Consider the following 23,448-nt stretch of genomic DNA (forward strand, 5'->3'; position numbering starts at 1 on the left):
ATGGACTCCACCCACCCATTCAATCTCCTCCCACAGCCCATGTACACTCTCCCCTATCATGGACTCCACCCACCCATCCTGAGGGGAAGTTCTGACACTTGTGGAACGTGTGGCTTTCTTTGTATTGCTGACAATTTTCCATGAGTGAATATTACCCACCAGAGTTTCACAAAGTTTCCCCATTATTGTTTCTTGAGTCTAAGTTTCAGGGTTGCGTACTGTTACTTTAATGTTCCTGAAGGAGGAATAAGTGCAGCATGACCCTTGTGTAGATGCTGAGAATTGAGTCCTGTAAAGCTTTACTAACACAGTGTTTGGTTTTGTTTCTATGTCTCTTAGCCCACAGCAGGAAGTGCAGCAGATATTTAAAGCTAAGCATCCAATGGATTCAGAGATTACAAAAGCAAAGGTATCGATCAAACTTGAGCCGCATTCTGTATTAAGAAATGATGCTAAACCTCGCCTTCATAATGTAATGGTGGCTTGTGCCTGGACTGCATTAACAAGTGTCAGTCTTGACTCTTTGGCAGCACTCTCTCCTCCGAGTCAGATGGTTGTGGCTCCAAGCCCCACTCCAGAGACTTGAGCACACAATCTAGGCTGACACTTCAGAGCAGTACTGAGGGAGCGCTGCACTGTCGGAGGGGCAGTGCTGAGGGAGTGCTGCACCATTGGAGGGGCAGTAATGAGGGAGTGCTGCACTGTCGGAGGGGCAGTAATGAGGGAGTGCTGCACTGTCGGAGGGGCAGTACTGAGGGAGGGGCAGTACTGAGGGAGTGCTGCAATGTCTGGAGGGGCAGTGCTGAAGGAGCGCTGCACTGTCGGAGGGGCAGTACTGAGGGAGTGCTGCACCATCGGAGGGGCAGTGCTGAGGGAGTGCTGCACCATTGGAGGGGCAGTAATGAGGGAGTGCTGCACTGTCAGAGGGGCAGTGCTGAGGGAGTGCTGTACTGTCGGAGGGGCAGTACTGAGGGAGTGCTGCACCATCGGAAGGGCAGTGCTGAGGGAGTGCTGCACTGTCCGAGGTCCTGTCTGCTGTCTTAGATGAATGTAAAAGATCCTATGGCACTTTTCTCCTACCCATTTACCCCTCAACCAATACCACCTTTTGTCTCATTTGCTGCTTGTGAAATCTTGCTGTGTGGAATTGACTCCCGCGTTTGCCTAATTAAGAATAGGGACAATACTTTAAAAGTAACTACAGGAAACTTTGTGCTATCCGGCACCGACGGGACCGAGCTGTTGCCGTCCCATCAAAACTGCCGGACAAACCAGCGCTAATGTTGAAACATACGGAGATTTTGAGCTCCGTATCTGGCAACAAACCCTGTTGCTTAGCAACAGCTTCTAAACAGTCGGCCGTACCTTGCAAGAGTCTGTAGCTTAGCAACAGCTTCAGTGAGACCTTGCAGAGCCTGACTGGTGAACAAAAAGCAACGAAAAGAAAAAAAAAACTAACGAAACGGCTCCTGATTTTTGCCGGTGGCTCGAGCATTCCGGACAGTTAACCTCTGGATAAACCAAAGTTTCCTGTAATTGGCTGTGATTGGCCACAGTGACGTCTCGGAACTTAGGGGAAATCGTGGTGAAAGGGAAGCCCATTTAAAAAGCCATGCCTGCACTAGTGCAGTTACTATTACATCATATGTTTGCATATTCCACAGAATAACAAATTTAACAAGCTGTGAAGTGCTCTGTTTGCATTATCATTTGTGGTCCTTATTCATCCATTGAAATTAATTCATAACAAACCTTCCACTCAATTGCAGATTTAATAGTTGTAATCTCAGACACAATTTAGTGACATTTTTAAGCTGAAAACTAATGGGAAAATACATGTATATTCAGGGGCCAGATTAAGATAGTACTACATGCAAAATATTGCTGTAACTGTATATCCACCCATTCAATCTCCTCCCACAGCCCATGTACACTCTCCCTTATCATGGACTCTACCCACCCATTCAATCTCCCACAGCCCATGTACACTCTCCCTTATCATGGACTCTACCCACCCATTCAATCTCCCACAGCCCATGTACACTCTCCCTTATCATGGACTCTACCCACCCATTCAATCTCCCACAGCCCATGTACACTCTCCCTTATCATGGACTCCACCCACCCATTCAATCTCCTCCCACAGCCCATGTACACTCTCCCTTATCATGGACTCTACCCACCCATTCAATCTCCCACAGCCCATGTACACTCTCCCCTATCATGGACTCTACCCACCCATTCAATCTCCTCCCACAGCCCATGTACACTCTCCCCTATCATGGACTCCACCCACCCATTCAATCTCCTCCCACAGCCCATGTACACTCTCTCGTATCATGGACTCCACCCACCCATTCAATCTCCTCCCACAGCCCATGTACACTCTGCCCTATCATGGACTCTACCCACCCATTTAACCTCCTCCCACAGCCCGTGTACATGCATAGAAACATAGAAGATAGGAGCGAGAGTACACCATTCGGCCCCTCGAGCCTGCTCCGCCATTGAATGCGATCATGGCTAATCATCCAAATTCAGTACCCGGTCCCTACTTTTCCCCATATCCCTTTAGCCTTAAGAAATATATCTAACTCCTTCTTAAATATATTTAATGAATTGGCCTCCACCGCCTTCTGTGGTAGAGAATTCCACAGGTTCACCACTCTCTGGGTGAAGAAATTCCTCCTCATTTCTGTCCTAAATGGCTTACCCCTTATCCTTAGACTGTGACCCCTGGTTCTGGACCCCCCCGCCATCGGGAACATCCTTCCTGCATCTAGTCTGTCTAGTCCTGTTAGAATTTTACAAGTTTCAATGAGATCTCCTCTCATTCTTCTAAACTCTAGCGACTATAAGCCTAGTCGACCCAATCTCTCTTCATACGTCATTCCTGCCATCCCAGGTATCAGTCTGGTGAATCTTCGCTGAACTCCTTCCATGGCAAGAACATCCTTCCTTAGAAAAGGCGACCAAAACTGCGCACAATACTCAAGGTGCGGTCTCACCAAAGCCCTGTTCAACTGCAGCAAGACATCCTTGCTCCTGTACTCAAATCATCTCGCTATGAAGGCCAACATACCATTTGCCTTCTTAACCGCCTGCTGCACCTGCATGCTTACTTTCAGCGACTGGTGCACAAGGACACCCAGGTCTCGTTGCACTTCCCCTTCTCCCAATCTATTGCCGTTCAGATAATCTGCCTTCCTGTTTTTGCCACCAAAGTGGATAATCTCACATTTATCCACATTATACTGCATCTGCCATGCATCTGCCCAATCACCCAACCTGTCCAAATCATCCTGGAGTTTCTCTGCACCCTCCTCACAGCATACACGCCCACCCAGCTTTGTGTCGTCTGCAAACTTGGAGATATTACATCTAGTTCCCTCGTCTAGATCATTAATATATATTGTGAATAACTGGGGTCCCAGCACCGATCCCTGTGGTACTCCACTAGTCACTGCCTGCCACTCGGAAAAAGACCCGTTTATTCCAACTCTTTGCTTCCTGTCTGCCAACCAGTTCTCTATCCAAGTCAGTATCTTACCCCAATCCCATGTGCTTTAACTTTGCACGCTAGTCTCTTATGTGGGACCTTATCGAAAGCCTTCTGAAAGTCCAAATACACCACATCCACTGGTTCTCCCTCATCTATTCTACCAGTTACATCTTCAAAAAATTCCAGTAGATTAGTCAAGCATGATTTACCTTTTGTAAATCCATGTTGACTTTGTCCGATCCTGCCACTGTTTTCCAAGTGCTCTGCTATTACATCTTTTATAATGGACACGCTCCACTGTCGTGGAAAAACCCACCCATTCAATCTCCTCCCACAGCCCATGTACACTCTCCACTATCATGGAATCTACCCACCCATTCAATCTCCTCCCACAGCCCATGTACACTCTCCCCTATCATGGACTCCACCCACCCATTCAAACTCCTCCCACAGCCCATGTACACTCTCCCCTATCATGGACTCCACCCACCCATTCAATCTCCTCCCACAGCCCATGTACACTCTCCCCTATCATGGACTCCACCCACCCATTCAATCTCCTCCCACAGCCCATGTACACTCTCCCCTATCATGGACTCCACCCACCCATTCAATCTCCTCCCACAGCCCGTGTACACTCTCCCCTATCATGGACTCCACCCACCCATTCAATCTCCTCCCACAGCCCATGTACACTCTCCCCAATCATGGACTCTACCCACTCATTTAATCTCCTCCCACAGCCCATGTACACTCTCCCCTATCATGGACTCTATCCACCCATTCAATCTCCTCCCACAGCCCCTGTATTATCATGAACTGTACTCTACGCACTAATCTTTGGATAGAAAATCCTGGATTAACAATTCCTAGAATGGTGGCACGGTGGCATAGTGGTTAGCACTGTTGCCTCACAGCACCAGGGACCCGGCTTCGAATCCGGCCTCGGGCGACTGTCTGTGTGGAGTTTGCACATTCTCCCCGTGTTTGCGTGGGTTTACTCCGGGTGCTCCGGTTTCCTCCCACAGTCCAAAGATGTGCGGGTTAGGTTGATTGGCTATGATAAATTGACCCTTAGTGTTCGGGGGATTAAATACGTGGGGTTACGGGGATAGGGTGGGATATGTGTTGGTGTAGGGGTTACGGGGATCGGGTGGGATATGTGTCGGTGCAGGCTCGATGGGCCGAAATGGCCTCTATCTGCACTCTGTGGTTTCTGTGATTTCTGTGATTTCTGAGAATGGTGGAATATACATTTATCATCACATCTCCATTGTTCATCCCAGGCTGGTTGCCTTGTACCGAAGAAAGTTCCAGCAGCCTAGAAGCCAGTATGTTCCACAGTGTATATGATTATTCTTGCCTCTACTTATCTACTTATAACGTTCTATGGAGCTATTTATTTATTTATTCATTTTCTTGAAGAAGCCAAATGCACACTTGAAATACAATCCTGGAGCCTGCGAGTGTTGTGAAGAAGCAGTTGTTTAATGTATCCCTGAGGTGATTGACAGTTGGCTATTTAGTTTGATAAATTTGTTATTTATATTTCAATCCATGTCAGACTAATGGTACATCTTACTTTTCATCTGGCAGCTTTTGGGATTTGGTGTGGCGCTTCTAGATGGGGTGGATCCCAACCTCGTCAATTTTGTGGGAACTGGAATTATTCAAACAAAAACTGTCCAGGTCGGATGTTTGCTTCGCCTGGAACCAAACACTCAGGCCCAGGTATGTAACGGAATAGGCTACATAACTTGTGAGGTAGCAAGGGAAATCAATCTGCCAGACAGGGAAACTGATTGAGATCTCTCTCGTTGCAGCCTCTGGTGCTCAGTAATCTCTACTTCCACTTAATTGCCACTCGATCAGTTTCCCTGTCTGGCAGATTGATTTTCCTTGCTACCTCACAAGTTATGCAGATTTAAGCTTTTCGGTGTGTGACTTGTAATTTTTCCTCTGTGTCTACTTTAAGTGGGCAGGACCAAGATGTTTTACGTTGAATTTTCAGTGTATCAATGAACAGCAATTGCAGCTCAACAACTAGCAAGGCTTCTTAACTAAGCTATGTTAGTGTCTTTTTCTCACTGTACACCAGATTCCTTTTATAAAAGCACACTTGGACTCCCTCCCCCACCCCCATCCTCTTTGCACGCGTGCAAGAAATGTGTCCCCCTACAACTCTTAAACATCGAGTGATTTGATCTCATCTAATGGGCTCACTTCAAAATAAACATGTTGAGCGATCTCTCTCTCTCTCGTTGTACCACACTACTCGAATAGTCAATTGCACAGAAGTTAGTGCGCCTGAATCACGGTGTTCCCACATTTCCAACCATAGACCTTAATGGCTAGGAAATTGAGAGCGACATACATCAGGCCTGTTAACCTCTGTCCGATTCTCCAATCTGCACCCCTGACATGTGAGGCAGCCAAGGAGCAGAGTCTAGCAGTTTCAGAGCTGTTACAGTGCCTGGTTACCAGGATACAGAAAGACTGTGCAAGCATTGGAGGGTGCACAGGAGAGCAACGAAAATCATTTCAATTGTAAGCGGAATGAGCTGAGTGAAGGTTAAAAAGCTCAATCTCTGCAGACCAGAGAGAAGATAGTCAATGCAGGACCTTGTTTAAGTAAATATTATAAATGGCTTGGTTAAGATAAATTATAAATGTTAAACTCAGGCAGATGGATAACAATTTATGTACTATATTAAAAATCTTACATCTACCTGCACTTCCTGTTTATAAAACCTTAATTCCTGTTGTCATCTTTTATGTCTGCTTTTTACCATCATAAATTCCTGTGCCCACATTTATAATGGAAACTGCCCATTAAAACCTGTAATTACTCCGTTCCCCCAGAGGTGCTGTAGTGTTTCTAGTTTGTGTCTCTCAATTCTTCAACCAGTACTGAAGAGAACAACAACAACTTGTATTTAAATAGCATCTTTAACTTAGTAAAACGTCCCAAGGCGCTGCACAGGGACATTATAAAACAAAATTTGACATCAAGCCACATAAGGATAAATTAGGGCAGGTGATCAAAAAGGTAGGTTTTAAGGAGCATCTTAAAGGAGGAGAGTGAGATAGAGAGGTTTAGGGAGGGAATTCTAGAGCTTAGGGCCCAGGCAACTGAAGGCACGGCCGCCAATGGTGGAGCGATTGAAATCGGGGATGCGCAAGAGGGCAGAATTGGAGGAGTGCAGATATCTCGGAGAGTTGTAGGGCTGGAAGAGATTACAGAGATCGAGAGGGGCGAGGCAATGGAGGGATTTGAAAACAAGGATGAGAATTTCAAAATCAAGAAGTTGCTTAACCGGGAGCCAGTGTAGGTCAGCGAGCACAGGGATGATGGGTGAAAGGGGTTTGGTGCGAGTTAAGACACAGGCAGCAGAGTTTTGGATGACCACAAGATTATGGAGGGTAGAACATGGGAGACTGGTCAGGAGTTCATTGGGATAGTCAAGTCTAGAGGTAACAAAAGCATGGAGGAGGGTTTCAGCAGCAGGTGAGCTGAGGCAGGGTGGAGTCGGGCGATGTTTTGGAGGCGGAAATAGGCGGTCTTAGTGATGGCGCAGATATATGGTCAGGAGTGTTTTGGCGTGGTTCAGCCTCAGAGAGTTGCCAGGGAGAGGGATAGAGTCAGTGACCAGGGAGTTTGTGGCAGGGACTGAAGACAATGGCTTCGGTCTTCCCAATAGTTAGTTGGAGGAACTTTCTGCTCATCCAGTACTGGATGTCGGACAAGCAGTCTGACAATTTAGAGACCGTGGAGAGTCGAGAGAGCTGATGGTGAGGTCGAGCTGGGTGTCGTCAGCGTACATGTGGAAACTGACTGTTTTCGGTTGATGCCGCCGAGGAGCAGCATGTCGATGAGAAATAGGAGGGGGCCACCAGAGGTAAAGGTACGGGAGCTGGAAGAGAAGCCATTGCAGGTGATTCTCTGGCTACGACTGGATAGATAAGAATGGAATCAGGCGAGTAGGTCCCACCCAGCTGGACAACGGTGGAGAAGCTTTGGAGGAGGATGGTGTGGTCAACTGTCAAAGGCTGCAGACAGGTCGAGAAGGACGAGGAGGGATAGTTTACCTTTGTCACAGTCACAAAGGATGTCATTTGTGACTTTGAGAGCCATTTCAGTATTGTGGCAGGGGCGGAAACCTGATCGGGGGGGATTCAAACATGGAGTTCTGGGAAAGATGGGCACGGATTTGGGAGGCGACAACACGTTCAAGGACTTTGGAGAGGAAAGGGAGGTTAGAGATGGGATTGTAGTTTGCAAGGACAGAGGGATCAGGGGTTGGTTTTCTGAGGAGAGGGGCGATGACGGCAGATTTGAAGGAGAGGGAGAACAGTACCTGAAGAGAGTGAGCCGTTAGCAATATCAGTTAACATGGGAGCCAGGAAAGGCAGATAGGTGGTGAGCAGTTTAGTGAGAATAGGGTCGAGGGAGCAGGAGGTGGGTCTCATGGACAAGATGAGCTCGGAGCTGGCATGAGGGGAGCTAGGAAAGAAACTAGAGAAAGATGTGAGTTTAGGGCTAAGGCAGGTGGGAACCTTAGAGTAAGTTTGGCCCGGTGGGTTTGGGGAAGGGAAAGGCAGCTGATCGGATGGTCTCAAGCTTAGTGACAAAGAAGTCCCTGAGCTCCTCGCATTTATTGCTGCAGGTGAGGGTGAAGGAGACAGGGGAGTGGGGTTTAAGAAGACGTTTTACAGTAGAGAAAAGAAGCCAGGGGGTTATCTTTACATTCCAGTATGATCCTGGAATAGTGAGCAATTTTAGCAGACCGGAGCAGGACCCAGCCAGAATGGTTAAACCAGATTTCCACCATATCCGTTCAAGTCTGTGACCCTTGGACTTGAGGGAGTGGAGATGAGGACCGTACCGGGGGAAGGGCCAGGGTGAGACAGAGTCATGGTTTCAATGAAGACTAAGGCATCAAAGGTGGAGGCGAGGATGTGGTTAAGCAGGTTGGTAGCTGCAGAAATGTGAATAGAGAGCCAAAGGCTCGACAGTTGGGATTTTGAAAGTGCAGTTGTAAGTGACTTGGGAGAGAGTATTTGCCAGGGGCGGACACAGAAGGAAGTAGGGTTGTGGGGGGAAGGGGGATTTGGTGGAGAGTGATTCAAGGAAGTGATCAGAGATAGCCTTATCTGTGATTGACACGATGGGAGTAGCGAGGCCACGTGAGATGGCAAGGTCACGGGGGTGGCCGTGAATATGCCTTGGGGAGTTTATACAGAGGGAGAGATTAAGATAGGATAGGAGGCTAGTGAACTCAGAGGAGAGAGAGTATGATGAATTGAGATGGAGGTTGAAATCACCGAGGATGAGAAGTCGCTCGGTGCAAAGGCTGAGGGAGGAAAGCAGTGAAGATATCGCGGTGAGAAAATTTTTATGGTACCTGAGTGGGCGGTAGAGAACAAAGATTTTAAATGAGAGGTGAGGGGGTGGAACAAGATGAGATGCTCAAAGGAGGAGGAAGTGCCAGAGGAGTAGGGGGCCAGGCCAAGGTGTGATTTGATAAGAGCCACACCGCCACCGTGACGGTCTGGGTGGGGCAAGTGGTGCAAGGTATAGCCAGGTGGGGAGGCTTCATTTCGAGGGAAGGTGTCGCCCTTCAGCCAGGTTTCCGTCAAGGCCACGATGTCGATGCAATCACCCACAATAAGCTCATGGATGGCAAGGGCCTTGTTCACAAGTGAACAGACATTCTGGAGGGCAATGCGGAGAGGGGCGGTGATAGCTGATCCACTGGCAGAGTCCACAGGGTCAGCACTGGACTGGGTCAGGGAGGGGTGAGTTGGATGGGAAGGAGATTGGCAAGATTAGCCCCCAGCAGGCACACTGAGTGAGAAGGTCGGCGAGAGAGATGGATGGGGTAGTTGTGGTTGCTGCTTGTAAGGAGGCAGTGTGGATATACTTAATGGGCTCTTCGGAGGGTGGCAAGAGAGGCACAGAGGGAAGCTGTAGGCCTACCTAAGAGGGAGTCAAGCCTGGGACAGCAGCAGGAGAGTAGGATGGCCGAAGAGTAATGAAGGACTGGGGTAGGGATTTGGGAGGGCTGAGTACCCGAGAGGGGAGAAATGAAAGGAGGCATGTTAACAGGACAGAGGGGTCTAGGAGGGTTGAGAGAAAAGAAGTGAAAAAGGGGAGGAAAAAGTGGAAATAGAAGTGATGGACTCGGGTCCGGAACAGCAGCCAAAATAAGAACATAAGAAATAGGAGCAGGAGTAGGCCATACGGCTCCTCGGGCCTGCTCCACCATTCAATAGGATCATGGCTGATCTGTATCTAGACTCCCGTCCACTTCCCTGCCCGCTCCCCGTAACCCCTAATTCCCTTATCTGCTAGGAAACTGTCTATCTCCATTTTAAATTTATTTAATGTTGCAGCTTCCACAGCTCTCTGGGGTAGCAAATTCCATAGATTTACTACCCTCTGAGTGAAGAAGTTTCTCCTCATCTCAGTTTTGAAAGGGCAGCCCCTTATTCTAAGATTATGCCCCCTAGTTCTAGTCTCACCCATCAGTGGAAACATCCTCCCCGCATCCACCCGATCAAGCCCCCTCACAATCTTATATGTTTCGATAAGATCGCCTCTCATTCTTCTGAACTCCAATGAGTAGAGTCCCAACCTACTCAACCTTTCCTCATACGTCAACCCCCTCATCTCTGGAATCAACCAAGTGAACCTTCTCTGAACCGCCTCGAGAGCAAGTATATCTTCTTAAATATGGAAACCAAAACTGCACACAGTATTCCAGGTGTGGCCTCACCAATACCCTGTATAACTGCAGCAAGACTTCCCTGTTTTTATACTCCATCCCCCTTGCAATAAAAGCCAAGATTCCATTGGCCTTCCTGATCACCTGCTGTACCTGCATACTAACCTTCTGTGTTTCATGCACCAGGACCCCCAGATCCCTTTGTACTGTAGCACTTTGCAGTTTCTCTCCATTTAGATAATAACTTGCTCTTTGATTTTTTTCTGCCAAATGGACAGGAGAAACCTCAAGTTACGTAGGCCTGGTTAAGTAGTGATTATTAGAAATTACATATATCCTGGTAGTAAACGGAATAGAGAGGAGACAATAGGGAGGGAGTCCAGAGATAAAGTCAGAGGTCCCGTGGTGGGATAAAGTTGACGTAGATAGGGTGAAGTCGGCATGGAGCATCGATGAACTGTTGTCTCAAGTTCGGAGACAAGTGTGGTCAGCGGGTGAAGTTCAGAAGCTATTTGAAGGGTAGATTATCGGAGGACGCACTAATGGAGGTATTTCCGTGGGAATGAAGATCCAGGGGGTGTGCAGAATCTGATGTGAGGCAGAAAAAAAAAGTGGTGAAGTTGTATGTCACCACAAGATCCAGAAGCGGCGGTGAAATGTATTTCGGCCGAGGAGCGTGAAGCTCTAGCCAGATTGTAGCTGAAGCTGAAAGACCAGTAGAACCAGTAGACTAGTCACAGGCTCAGCAGGTAACAGCAGTGGGGGAAGGCCTGTAGACAATGTTCCCTTTAAACCACACGGCCGCGCAGCGCTCTCGAGGCCCTGCGCAGCCAGTGAGCCGACTTTTAACTAGAAAAAACATGCGTGGGCGGAATTTTGAATGGCCCGTGCAGCCTGAAAGGGGCTGCGCAGGCCAAATAAAATTAGAGGGAACATTGCCTGTAAGCTGATCATGTTTACTTCAAAATTTAAGCAACTGGGCAGTAGATCAGAGAGACAGCAGCTGAGCCTTGCAGCCAGTGCAGAAGCGTAGTCTTGCTGTCTAGAGAAGACATAAGAAATAGGAGCAGGAGTAGGCCATTCAACCTTTTGAGTCTACTCTGCCATCTAATAAGATCATGGCTGATCTTTTACCTCAACTCCACCTTCCTGCACCATCCCCATATCTCTTGATTGCCTCAGTATCCAAAAATCTATCCGTCTCTGTCTTGAATATACTCAATGCCTGAGCCTCCACAGCCCTCTGGGGTAGAGAATTCCAAAGATTCACCACCCTCCAAGTGAAGAAATTTCTCCTCATCTCAGTCCTAAATGGCCGACCCCTTATTCTGAGACCGTGACCCCTGGTTCTAGACTCCCCAGCCAGGGGAAACATCCTCCCTGCATCTACCCTGTCAAGCCCTTGAAGAATTTTATATGTTTCAATGAGATCACCTCTCATTCTTCTAAACTCTAGAGAATATAGGCCTGGTCTACTCAATCTCTCCTCATAGGACAGTCCCCTCAGCCCAGGAATCAGTCTGGTGAACCTTCGTTGTACTCCCTTTATGGCAAGTATATCCTTCCTTAGGTAAGGAGGCCAAAACTGTAGACAGTACTCCAGGTGTGGTCTCGCCAAGGCCCTATATAATTGTAGTAAGACCTCTTTACTCTTAGCCTTTATTACAAAGGGATTGGAGTATAACACACCTAATTGCTTGCTGTACCTGCATGTAATCTTTCTGTGATTCGTCTACAAGGACACCTCGGTCCCTCTGAATGCAAAAAATTCCCAGTCGCTCTCCATTTAAAAAATGTTCTGTTTTTCTATTTTTCCCAGCACTGTGGATAAATTCACACTTCTCCACATTTTATTTCTTCTGCCATGTTCTTGTCCACTATGTTCCTTTGCAGCCTCTTTGTGTCCTCCTCACAGTTTACTTTCCTATCCAACTTTGTATCATCAGGAAAATTGGATACATTACAATCAGTCCCCTCATCTAAGTCATTGATTATAGATTGTGAATAGCTGAGGCCCAAGCACTGATCCTTGCGGCACCCCACTAGTTACAGCCTGCCAACCCGAAAACGACTCATTAATTCCTGCACTCTGTTTTCTGTCTGTTAACCAATCCTCGATCCATGCTAATACATTACCCCCAATCCCATGAGCCCTAATTTTGTGTAATAACCTCTTGTGTGGCACCTTATCAAATGCTTTTTGAAAATTCAAATACACTACATTCACTAGTTACAACCTCAAAAAGCTCTAATAGATTTGTCAAACACTATTTCCCTTTCATAAATCCATGTTGACTCTGCCCAATCATATTATGATTTTCTCAGTACCCTGTTACCACGTCCCTCAGAATAGATTCTAACATTTTCCTGACAACTGATCTCAGGCTAACTGGTCTGTCGTTCCTTGTTTTCTCTCTCCCTCCTTTCTTGAATAGCAGGTTACGTTGGCTACCTTTCTAGAACGAGGGAACTCTGGAAGATCAAAATCAATGCATCCACTATCTCTGTAGCCACCTCTTTTAAAACCCTAAGATGTAGACCATCAGGTTATGGGGATTTGTTGACTTTTAGTCCCATTAATTTCTCCAGTACTATTTCTTTACTTTAATTTCTTTTAGTTCCTCATTCATGCTGGACCTTTGGTTCTCCACTATTTCCAGAATATTTTTTGTGTCTTCTACCGTGAAGATAGATACAAAGTATTTGTTTAATTGCTCTGCCATTTCCTTATTCCCCAGTATAATTTCTCCTGTGTCTGCCTGTAAGGGGCCCACATTTACTTGCACTAATCTCTTCCTTTTTACATATCTATAGAAACTTTAACAATCTGTTTTTATGTCTCTTGCTAGTTTACTTTGATATAGGATTACTGGTCCTACTGGTTCTAACCCTACGCGTTAGTCCAGGAATTTGGAAGCCAAATTTGAGAAAATATCCAGTGCTCAGAGGATAAACAAAGAGGAAGCATGGTTGGGAGATGGGTCGTGGCAGTTTAAACTAGCAGTTAACTTGTAGTTCCCTGGCTAATATTTATCCTGCAACCAGTATAATTAAAGCAGATTTTCTGATCATTATCTCATTGCTGTTTGTCAGATCTTGCTGTGTGCAATTTGGCTGCTGTATTTCCCTACATAACAACAGTGACTACATTACAAAAGTACTTCATTGGCTGTAAAGCGCTTTGGGATGTCCTGAGATTGTGAAAGGCGCTATATAAATACAAGTTCTTCCTTCCCAAATTGCTGTAAACTTTGCTATTTAACTATAATAATCTATTTGTAATATATTACAAATGACATCCTTTGTGCCTGTGACAAAGGTAAACTATCTCTCCTCGTCCTTCTTGACTTGTCTGCAGCCTTTGACACGATTGACCACTCCATCCTCCTCCAACACCTCTCCACTGTGGTCCAGCTGGGTGGGACTGCACTCGCCTGGTTCCATTCTTAACTATCTAATCATAACCAGAGAATCACCTGCAACGGCTTCTCTTCCCGCTCCCACATCGTTACCTCTGGTGTCCCCCGAGGATCTATCCTTGGCCCCCTCCCATTTCTCATCCACATGCTGCCCCCTGGCGACATCATCCAAAAACACGGCATCAGTTTCCACATGTTCGCTGATGACACCCAGCTCTACCTCACCACCCTCTCCACAGTCTCTAAATTGTCAGACTGCTTGTCCGACATACAGTTCTGGATGAGCAGAAATTTTCTCCAATTAAATATTGGGAAGACCGAAGCCATTGTTTTCAGTCCCCACCACAAACTCCGTTCCCCAGCCACTGACTCCATCCCTCTCCCTAACATCTGTCTGAGGCTGAACCACACTGTTCACAACCTTGGTGTCATATTTGACCCTGAAATGAGCTTCCGACCACATATCCGCAGCATAACAAAGACAGCCTACTTCCACCTCCGTAACATCGCCCGTCTCCACCCCGCCTCAGCTCATCTGCTGCTGAAACCCTCCTCCATGCCTTTGTTACCTCTAGACTTGACTATTCCAACGCACTCCTGGCTGGCCTCCCACATTCTACCCTACGTAAACTTGAGGTCATCCAAAACTCGCTGCCCGTGTCCTAACTCGCACCAAGTCCCGTTCGCCCATCACCCCTGTGCTCGCTGACCTACATTGGCTCCTGGTTAAGCAACGCCTCGATTTCAAAATTCTCATCCTTGTTTTCAAATCCTTCATGGCCTCGCCCCTCCCTATTTCTGTAATCTCCTTCAGCTCCACAACCGCCCCCTCCCCCCGAGATATCTGCGCTTCTCTAATTCTGCCCTGTTGAGCATCGCTGATTATAATCGCTCCACCATTGGCGGCCGTGCCGTCTGTTGCCTGGGCCCTAAACTTTGGAATTCCCTGCCTAAACCTCTCCGCCTCTCTACCTCTCTTTCCTCCTTTAAGACGCTCTTTACAACCTACCTCTTTGATCAAGCTTTTGGTCACCTGCCCTAATTTCTCCTTGTGTGGCTCGGTGTCAAATTCTTTGTCTTCTAACACTCCTGTCCAGCGCCCTGGGACGTTTTACTACGTTAAAGGTGCTATATAAATGCAAGTTGCTGTTGTTTCTGTGTACTTTCTGTCTGTGCCACTAGAATTCCTTTTGTCATGTCTTTGTCTCAATATTTCATCACCTTTTTCATTATAATTCCCCAAGTCCATATTTATCAAGGGTTTTAATGAGGTAAGGCTGTAATTGCACAAATCTGGCCACTGGGTGGCATGTGAGGCAAATTTGTGACCTTTCTCTCTGCCGCCTTACTTTACTCCCCCCACTGGGAGAAGATGAGTATTACAGCTTTCTTCAACCATTTTCAATTTTACATAATTATTTTTAAAATGTAATTTTTTTCTTCTAATGCTGAGTGAACAAGGTACCATTTTGGCAGCTGATGGGCTGTCCTCCTGTACCCACCCCTCAGGGTTACCAGTCCTCCAGGATTGGCCTGGAGTCTCCAGGAATGACAGACTAATCTCCAGGACCCTGCTGGACCACAGTAGAACAATCATTGGAGCAATAGCATTTTGGTTTTTCCATTTCTTTGAACATCTGTTATTTGTTCACAGGCCTCTTTTTTAACATTTCAAAATCAAAGTATAGCTTTAAAAAATTGAAACTTATTGTTAGGGAATATATATATATATATTTTAATAACATAGATTTTAATATGATTAAACTAATGACTGAAAGTGCTGATTGTGCTTAAACAGCCACAGAAAAAAGGACCATGTGTAAGACTGTAGAACAAAGACACGGTGTGATGAACCAGAGATCCAATCACAGCATGGTAACATCACACCGGCTGATTCAGCTTAACTTTAGAACAAAGGAATGATGATGTATAAGAGATCCAATCAGTGTGATAATGTCAGATCGGCCGATGTAGTTGAACCAACCATGGCTCTGCATGCATGCTGCTGAGCCAATGGTAATAAAGGGGGCGGGTACATTTGCTGTGATCTGCTGCTGTATAAAAACCAGCCATTTTGAACATGCTTGTTAGTCGGACAAAGGAAAGTCAAACATGTAAGTCAGTGCTGCAATAAATCGACTATTTAAAACTTACCACCGGACTCGCAAACTTTTATTTTAGTGTGTTGACCTCAGATCAGTGTGGTCCACTGAAATTAACAGATCTAACACTTATAATCCGGAGATATTGTCTAGTGCTTGCTGGTTGCCAATCATTCCCTCATGTCTGCTCCCCCGCCTGTGATGCTCAGCCAGTCCCTAGCCAATTCCTGTTCTCTTCACCCTATGCTGCCAGCCTCCTCAATGTTGGCCCTCAGTGTCTCTGGCATCTTTGCATGAGCACCATAGCTCATGAGTTGAATTGTGTTAGGTATTTGATTAAAAGTTCTAAAAGTTGCAAGTAGTCTAGTTAAACTTGTTCTCTTGGTCACACAGTGACCAATTCAAGTGAGCACTGCTCTGGATTTAATGTGTATTGACCACAACTGATGGGTCGCTTCTTTGTGGGACTGCATTACCATGTGTATTGACACACATAGATGTAGATGCATGGCATTGCTCTGTTCTTAATGATTGTTCAGTTAGCACCAGTCAGTGGCCCACCAGTTCTCGGGCACTGGCCCCACATATGCACGTTAGTTGGTGTTGCAGCTTAAGCATCTCGGCCCTGACTGTGACTCTCTTTCTTTTTCAGATGTATCGCCTCACACTGCGGGCGAGCAAGGAGGCTGTATCAAAGAGGCTATGTCAACTGCTGGCAGAACAGTTTTAATTACCTGTCCACTTAAACCCATTGTGCACACTTCTGGACTGTTGACTGTTATTCTAATACATGTAGATCTCATCTGGAAGCTAGTTATTTTCATATTCAGTTTTCCGTATTAACAGTAATGTTTTTGTCTCCTGTCTTGTGATGCCATGTCCTTTATTTCCAGAAATTGTGAATATAAAGTGTACAGGGTGAGATAATGAACAGATTTTTTTTATTAGTCAATAAATGGATGTTTGGCAGAGGTTGTGTTATTGGTTTACCTTTCCAGCTTCCCTCTGCTCCATTGTTACAGAACTGGCACTTCACTTTGGTTAAACTGGGAAAGGGAAGTTGACTGGATGCAATTGTGCTGTTCTCAGAGCTTGCTTTCTATCAGAAGCTGGCGACTGTACATCAGTCAGCAGTGCCTTTGGTGCCTTTGCCGAGCAGATCTTTTACAATAAATCTGAACCTTCAGTCGGTGTAAAATAAAATGTTCTTACTCTGCTGTTTATTCGCTACAATACAGTCCAATCTGGAGGGATTGAGAGGGAGGGGTGGGGATAGAAACATAGAAGATAGGAGGAACAGGAGTAGGCCATTCGGCCCTTCGAGCCTGCTTCGCCATTCAATGAGATCATGGCTGATCATCCAAATTCAGTACCCTGTCCCTGCCTTCTTCCCATATCCCTTTAGCCTCAAGAAATATATCCAACTCTTTCTTGAATATATTTAATGAACTGGCCTCCACCGCCCTCTGTGGCAGAGAATTCCACAGGTTCACCACTCTCTGGGTGAAGAAATTCCTCCTCATTTCAGTCCTAAATGGCTTACCCCTTATCCTTAGACTATGACCCCTGGTTCTGGAATCCCCAGCCATCAGAAACATCCTTCCTGCATCTAGTCTGTCCAGACCTGACAGAACTTTATAGGTTTCGATGAGATCCCCTCTCAATCTTCTAAACTCCAGTGAGTATAAGCCCAATCGACACAATCTCTTCTCGTACGTCATTCCTGCCATCCCAGGTATCAGCCTGGTGAATCTTCGCTGCACTCCCTCCATGGCAAGAACGTCCTTCCTCGGGTAAGGCGACCAAAACTGCACACAATACTCAAGGTGCGGTCTCACCAAGGCCCTGTACAACTGCAGCAAGACATCCTTGTTCCTGTACTCGAACCCTCTTGCTACGAAGGCCAACATACCATTTGCCTTCTTAACCACCTGCTGCACCTGCATGCTTACCTTCAGCGACTGGTGCACAAGAACACCCAGGTCTCTTTGCACTTCCCCTTCTCCCAATCTATTGCCATTCAATCCCAATCTATTGCCATTCAATCCCAATCTATTGCCATTCAATCCCAATCTATTGACATTCAATCCCAATCTATTGCCATTACGGGGGTTGAAGGAGGGAGGGGGTGTTAAATTTAAAAAATCCACAGCTTTTTGAGCCAACTCTGACATTTACAACCAGCTTAAAAGTACTGCAACCCACAAGCTGGGCAGCGACAGGGCTGTGTCAGCAAGTTTAATTGTGTGCTTTGTGGGTCAGTGTTGTAGACTTCTCTCTGTTTTAGATCAGCCCAACCTCAGTCAGTCAGTCGACGATGTCAGATGGAGTCCAGCACTGAAGGGAGCAATGATGCAAGTTAAATTAATACAGAATCAGCTATGTGCTGGAATTGCTTCATGCTGCTGTTTAATCACCTTCAGGTGTACAGGAATAACAAAGGAAATTTGTTCCAAGCATCAGTTAGTCCACAGTTCGAGCACTGCGTGCAGTTCTGGGTGTCCATTATAGAAAGGATGTTAAAGTCATAGAGAATAATTCACTGGGTGGTGCGGGGATGGAAAACTGTAGTTAGGAGGGGAATCGAGATACTGGAGCACAGAAGGCTAAGAGGAGATTTATTAGAGGTATTTACAATTCTGAAGGGTTTTGATGGTGACCAGGAATGACAATTTCCTCTGATTGTCACAATTTTAAATTATCAACTCCTCAGAGAGTGAGGAGAGAGGGAAGGAGATATTCCTTTCTGCAATGGGTTGTTGGAGCATAGAAGACTTTGCCACAAGGCATGGCAGAGACCATTGCATCTTTTAGGGTAAAATTAGATAAATATTTGAAGCAGAGGAAGTTGAGGGGTGTAAGGAAAGAATGTGGCGGTGGGATTAGTTTTGGATTGCTCTAGCAAAAAGCTGGCATAGACACAATGGGATGAATAGCCTCTTTCTGTGCTGTAAACTGCCCTGAATCTATTGTTGGTTTAATGTGACGAATGTTAACATAATAGATTGGTAGGAAGTGACCAGCCCAAGAGTGTATTGGGGCTGTTCCTGCCTTTTCTAAAACCCAGGTTGTTAAACGTGCGGGAATGCCGTTTTCTCTGTTCTGCATGATGTCCAGTACATTTGCTGCCGACTTTCAACAGGCTCCATGTTCACTCTACGTTACTAAAACACCAGCTTCTGCAGTAACAACACTTTGCATCAGAACTGTTGTTTCAGATGTTGGCTAGTTGAATGATTCTGCACTTTTCCATTTTGCCTGCACTCCTGTGTGTGAGTAGGAAAACAAAATCTTGCACCGAGTAGCTGCAATTTGAGTGGCCTTTACTTAAAACGGTAAAGTGAACCTGTGACCTGAAAGATTTGTCTTGTCCTATGTAAATTGGCTTAAATAAACAGAAATTTAACCAGCGTTAATCTCTGGGAGCTGAAATCTCTTACACCTTTGTTTCAATTGCTGTGTTTGATTTGCAAACGACAACAGGATTGTCAGGTTTGAAGTTTCATATGATCAGCTCATTTCATAAAACTATGAAAATGCACCAAGTGGATTGAACATGAATTACTTCCCGATTTTCACAGGTTGGAAGACTGGTTCATCACTTAATAAAGTATTAAACTGAACAAAGTTAAGTAATGCATCATGGAAAGCATTACACACAGTTTTATTAAGGAAATGGGTACTTTGTGATAACATTGTGCACTGGTATTTTGTTCAGTTTACACAATCAGAGTTTTACAGCACAATAAGAGGCTATTCAGCACATCACTCCTGTTCTGGCTCTCCAAAAGAGCCATCTACTAAGTCCCATTTCCCTGCTCTTTCTCCATTCGGCCCATCGCCCCTGTGCCCTCTCTGAAAGGGCTCTCTGTTCAGTTTCAGTCCCCTGTCCTTTCCCCATTCCTCCATCGCCCTTGTGCTCTCTCTCTTAATCCTGCCCTTCAATTTTTTTCTTCAAATATTGTCCACTTCCCTTTTTAAATGTAAGAAGTCACACAGCACCAGGTTATAGTCCAACAGCTTTATTTGAAATCACAAGCTTTCGGAGCGCTGCTCCTTCGTCAGGTGAAGTTCATGCCCCCTCTTCGCTTTCCTAATTTCTTTTTTAAGTACCCCCCTGCACTTTCTATACTCCTCTAGGGCTTCCACTGTTGTTAGTCCTTTGTATCTGCCAAAAGCCTCCCTTTTTTTTTCCCTAATCCATTCTTGTATATCCCTTGACATCCAGGGTTCCCTGGCCTTGTTGGTCCCACCCTTGACCTTTACGGGAACATGTTGGTGTTGTACTCTATTTCCTTTCTGAAAGACTCCCACTGTTCTGATGTGGATTTTCCTACAAGTAGCTGATCCCAGTCCATTTTGGCCAGATCCTGCCTTATCATATTAAAATCGGCCTTCCCCCAATTTAGAACCTATATTTCCAGTCCATCTTTGTCCTTTTCCATGACTACCTTAAATCTCACCGAATTATGCTGTCACCAAAATGCTCTCCTACTGACACTTCTACCACTTGCCCGGCTACATGCCCTAGAATTAGGTGCAGTACCACCCCCACCCCTTGTAGGACTTTCTACATGCTGGCTCAAAAAGCTCTCCTGGATGCACGTTAAGAATTCTGCACCCTCTAAGCCTTTCACACTTAGAGACCTTACTTTATGACTGGACTGTAGCCACCAAAACTACTCAAGGCAAATATATTCTTCCTTAGATAAGGAGACCAAAACTACACTGTACTCCAGGTGTGGTCTCACCAAGGCCGTATATGATTTCAGCAAGACTTCCCTTACTCTTATACTGCAACACCCTTGCAATAAAGAATAACATCCCATTTGCTTTCCTAATTGCTTGCTGTACCTGCATATTAACTTTGTGATTTGTGTACAAGGACACCCAAATCCCTCTGAATACCAACATTTACTAGCCTCTCGCCTTTTAAAAAATATTCTGCTTTTCCATTCTCCCTACCAAAGTGGATAATTTCACACTTCCCCAGATTATACTCCATCTGCCACCTTCTTGCCCAATCACTTAACCAGTCTATATCCCTTTATGTCCTCCTGACATCTTACTTTCCCACCTAGTTTGTAGCATCAACAAACTTGTATATATTACACTCGGTCCCCTCATCTAAGTTATTGATATAGATTGTAAATAGCTGAGGCCCAAGCACTGATCCTTGTGGCAATCCACTAGTTACACCCAGCCATCGCAAAAATTACTTGTTTATTCCTACTCTGTTTTCTGTCTGTTAACTAATCCTCAATCCATGCTAATATATTACCCCCAATCTTGCATACAACCTCTTGTGCAGCACCTTATTGAATGCCTTATGAAAATACAAATACACTACATCCACAGGTCCCCCCTTATCTACCCTGCTGGTTACACCCTCAAAAAGCACGAATAGATTTGCCCATTTTCCTTTTATAAAACCATGTTGACTCTGCCTAATCATATTGTGATTTTCCAAGTGCCCTGTTACCATGTCCTTTATAATAGATTCTAACATTTTCCCTACTACTGATGCCAGGCTAACTGGCCGAGTACTTGTTCTTTACTAATATTAATTACTTTAAGTTTCTGACTCTCATTAGACCCTTGATTCCCCACAATTTCCACTGTGTTCTTTGTGTCTTCTACTGTGAAGACAGACATAAAATACTTGTTCGATAGCAAAATACTGCAGATGTTGGAAATCCGAAACAACAACAGAAAATGCTGGAAAAACTCAGCAGGTCAGGCAACATCCGTGGAGAGAAATTTGAGTTGACGTTTCGGGTCGAACCCTTCTTCAAAACTGGAAAGAAAAGAAAATAGATCGAAGGCAGGGCTGCGATCGGACAAAAGAATAAAAGAAACAAAAGAAGTAAAAGAGACAATAAAAGGTATTAGAAGTTGGACGAGATGGTAATAGGCTGAGATTAGGTGTAAAGTGTACTGGCAGGGCAAGAGATAGCTGCCAGGTGTGAGAGAGAAACAAAAGGAAAGTGGGGGGGGGGGGAAAGGAGTGGAAAAATACAAGAAAAAATGAAATAGGGGCCGAGGTTATGATCTGAAATTGTTGAACTCGATATTGAGTCCGGAAGGCTGCAGAGTGCCTAATCGGAAGATGGGGTGCTGTTCCTTGAGTTTACATTGAGCTTCCGTGGAACAATACAAGAGGCCAAGGACGGTGAGGTCCGAGTGGGAATGGAGCGGTGAATTAAAATGACAGGCGACCGGAAGCTCGGGGTCACCCTTACGGACTGAACGGAGGTGTTCCGCAAAGCGGTCACCCAATCTGCGTTTGGTCTCCCCAATGTAGAGGAGACCGCATCGTGAGCAGCGAATACAGTATACTAGATTGCGAGAAGTACAAGTAAATCGCTGTTTCACCTGGAAGGGGTGTTTGGGGCCCTGGACAGTGGGAAGGGGGGAGGTATAGGGGCAGGTGTTACATCTCCTCCGCTTACACAGGAAGGTGATAGAACTGACTTGTATTTTTCCAATCCTTTCCCCCCCCCTTTTCCTTTTGTTTCGCTCTCACACCTGGCAGCTATCTCTTGCCCTGCCAGTACACTTTACACCTAATCTCAGCCTATTACCATCTCGTCTAGCTTCTAATACCTTTTATTGTCTCTTTTACTTTTGTTTCTTTTATTCTTTTGTCCGATTGTAGCCCTGCCTTCGATCTATTTTCTTTTCTTTCCAGTTTTGAAGAAGGGTTCGACCTGAAACGTCAACTCAAATTTCTCTCCACGGATGTTGCCTGACCTGCTGAGTTTTTCCAGCATTTTCTGTTGTTATAAAATATTTGTTGAAAGTTACAGATCATAACCAGCGTTTCCATCTTTTTCAGACAACGGCTGCTGCTGATGGTTCTGCTTTTGTCATTTTCAGCTCCTTTGGGCCCATCTTTTGTTTTTTTATTGTCCCATTACCACCCCTTTTGCCTTGCACCATCATCCCATTTGTCATTTCACCATTCCTGCCTTTCACCCTATTGCAGATCTTCCCTTTTTGTTCCTTCCTCCCCTGCTCCGCTCTTTCCCAGCCTCTACACTTGCTTAAAACCTGGTACATCTCCAACTTTTTCCAGTTCTGACGAAAGGTCATCGACCTGAAACGTTAACTCTGTTTCTCTCTCCACAGATGCTGCCTGACCTGCTGGGTATTTCCAGCATTTTCTGTTTTTATTTTGGTTCACTAATGCCCCTTTAGGGAAGGAAACCTGCCGTCCTTACCCAGTCTGGCCTATATGTGAATTAAATCTCGCACCAATGTGGTTGACTCTTGACTGTCCTGTGAAGTGTCCTAACAAGACACTCCATTGTATCAAACAGCTAGAAAGAACCACAGAGGTTCCATAATCACATTCTCAGGGCAACTGGGGATGGCCAATAAATGCTGACCTTGAAGCGAGCCTCACATCCCGAGAATTAATTTTTAAAATCCAGCAACCGAGCCCGATCCCAGTCATTGATTTTCATTCTTTTGTGTTTCTTGTGTGTTTATACTGTTCAGCTGCCAGATGGCATTCCCTGGTCTTGTAATATTTACCAGTGCTAACAAACAGCTTCAGGAAATAAAAACATAGAAACATAGAAGATAGGAGCAGGAGTAGGCCATTCGGCCCTTCGAGCCTGCTCCGCCATTCAATGAGATCATGGCTGATCATCCAAATTCAGTACCCTGTCCCTGCCTTCTCCCAATATCCC

General features: G+C 45.6%; 1 protein-coding gene across 4 annotated transcripts in view; it reads left to right on the forward strand.

The window, feature by feature from the left end:
- Window positions 1–19,162, forward strand: part of LOC147106526 (AP-2 complex subunit alpha-2-like) — a 148,788-nt gene extending 129,626 nt beyond the window's left edge. For 3 of the 4 annotated variants that reach the window (XM_086007483.1, XM_086007484.1, XM_086007486.1), the window contains 3 exons: window positions 340–409; window positions 5,099–5,233; window positions 16,404–19,162. In XM_086007483.1, coding sequence (XP_085863609.1) covers window positions 340–409; window positions 5,099–5,233; window positions 16,404–16,481 — 283 coding nt within the window. In that variant the 3' untranslated portion in view covers window positions 16,482–19,162. Of the gene's footprint in view, window positions 1–339; window positions 410–4,927; window positions 5,006–5,098; window positions 5,234–16,403 lie in introns of those variants that run through there. The other variant, XM_086007485.1, reaches the window with a different exon arrangement.
- The last annotated feature ends 4,286 nt before the right edge of the window (window positions 19,163–23,448 follow it).

Source organism: Somniosus microcephalus, chromosome 15, assembly GCF_052327205.1.
Source record: "Somniosus microcephalus isolate GS21.2 chromosome 15, FLI_Smic_1.0, whole genome shotgun sequence".
Lineage (NCBI taxonomy): Eukaryota > Metazoa > Chordata > Chondrichthyes > Squaliformes > Somniosidae > Somniosus > Somniosus microcephalus.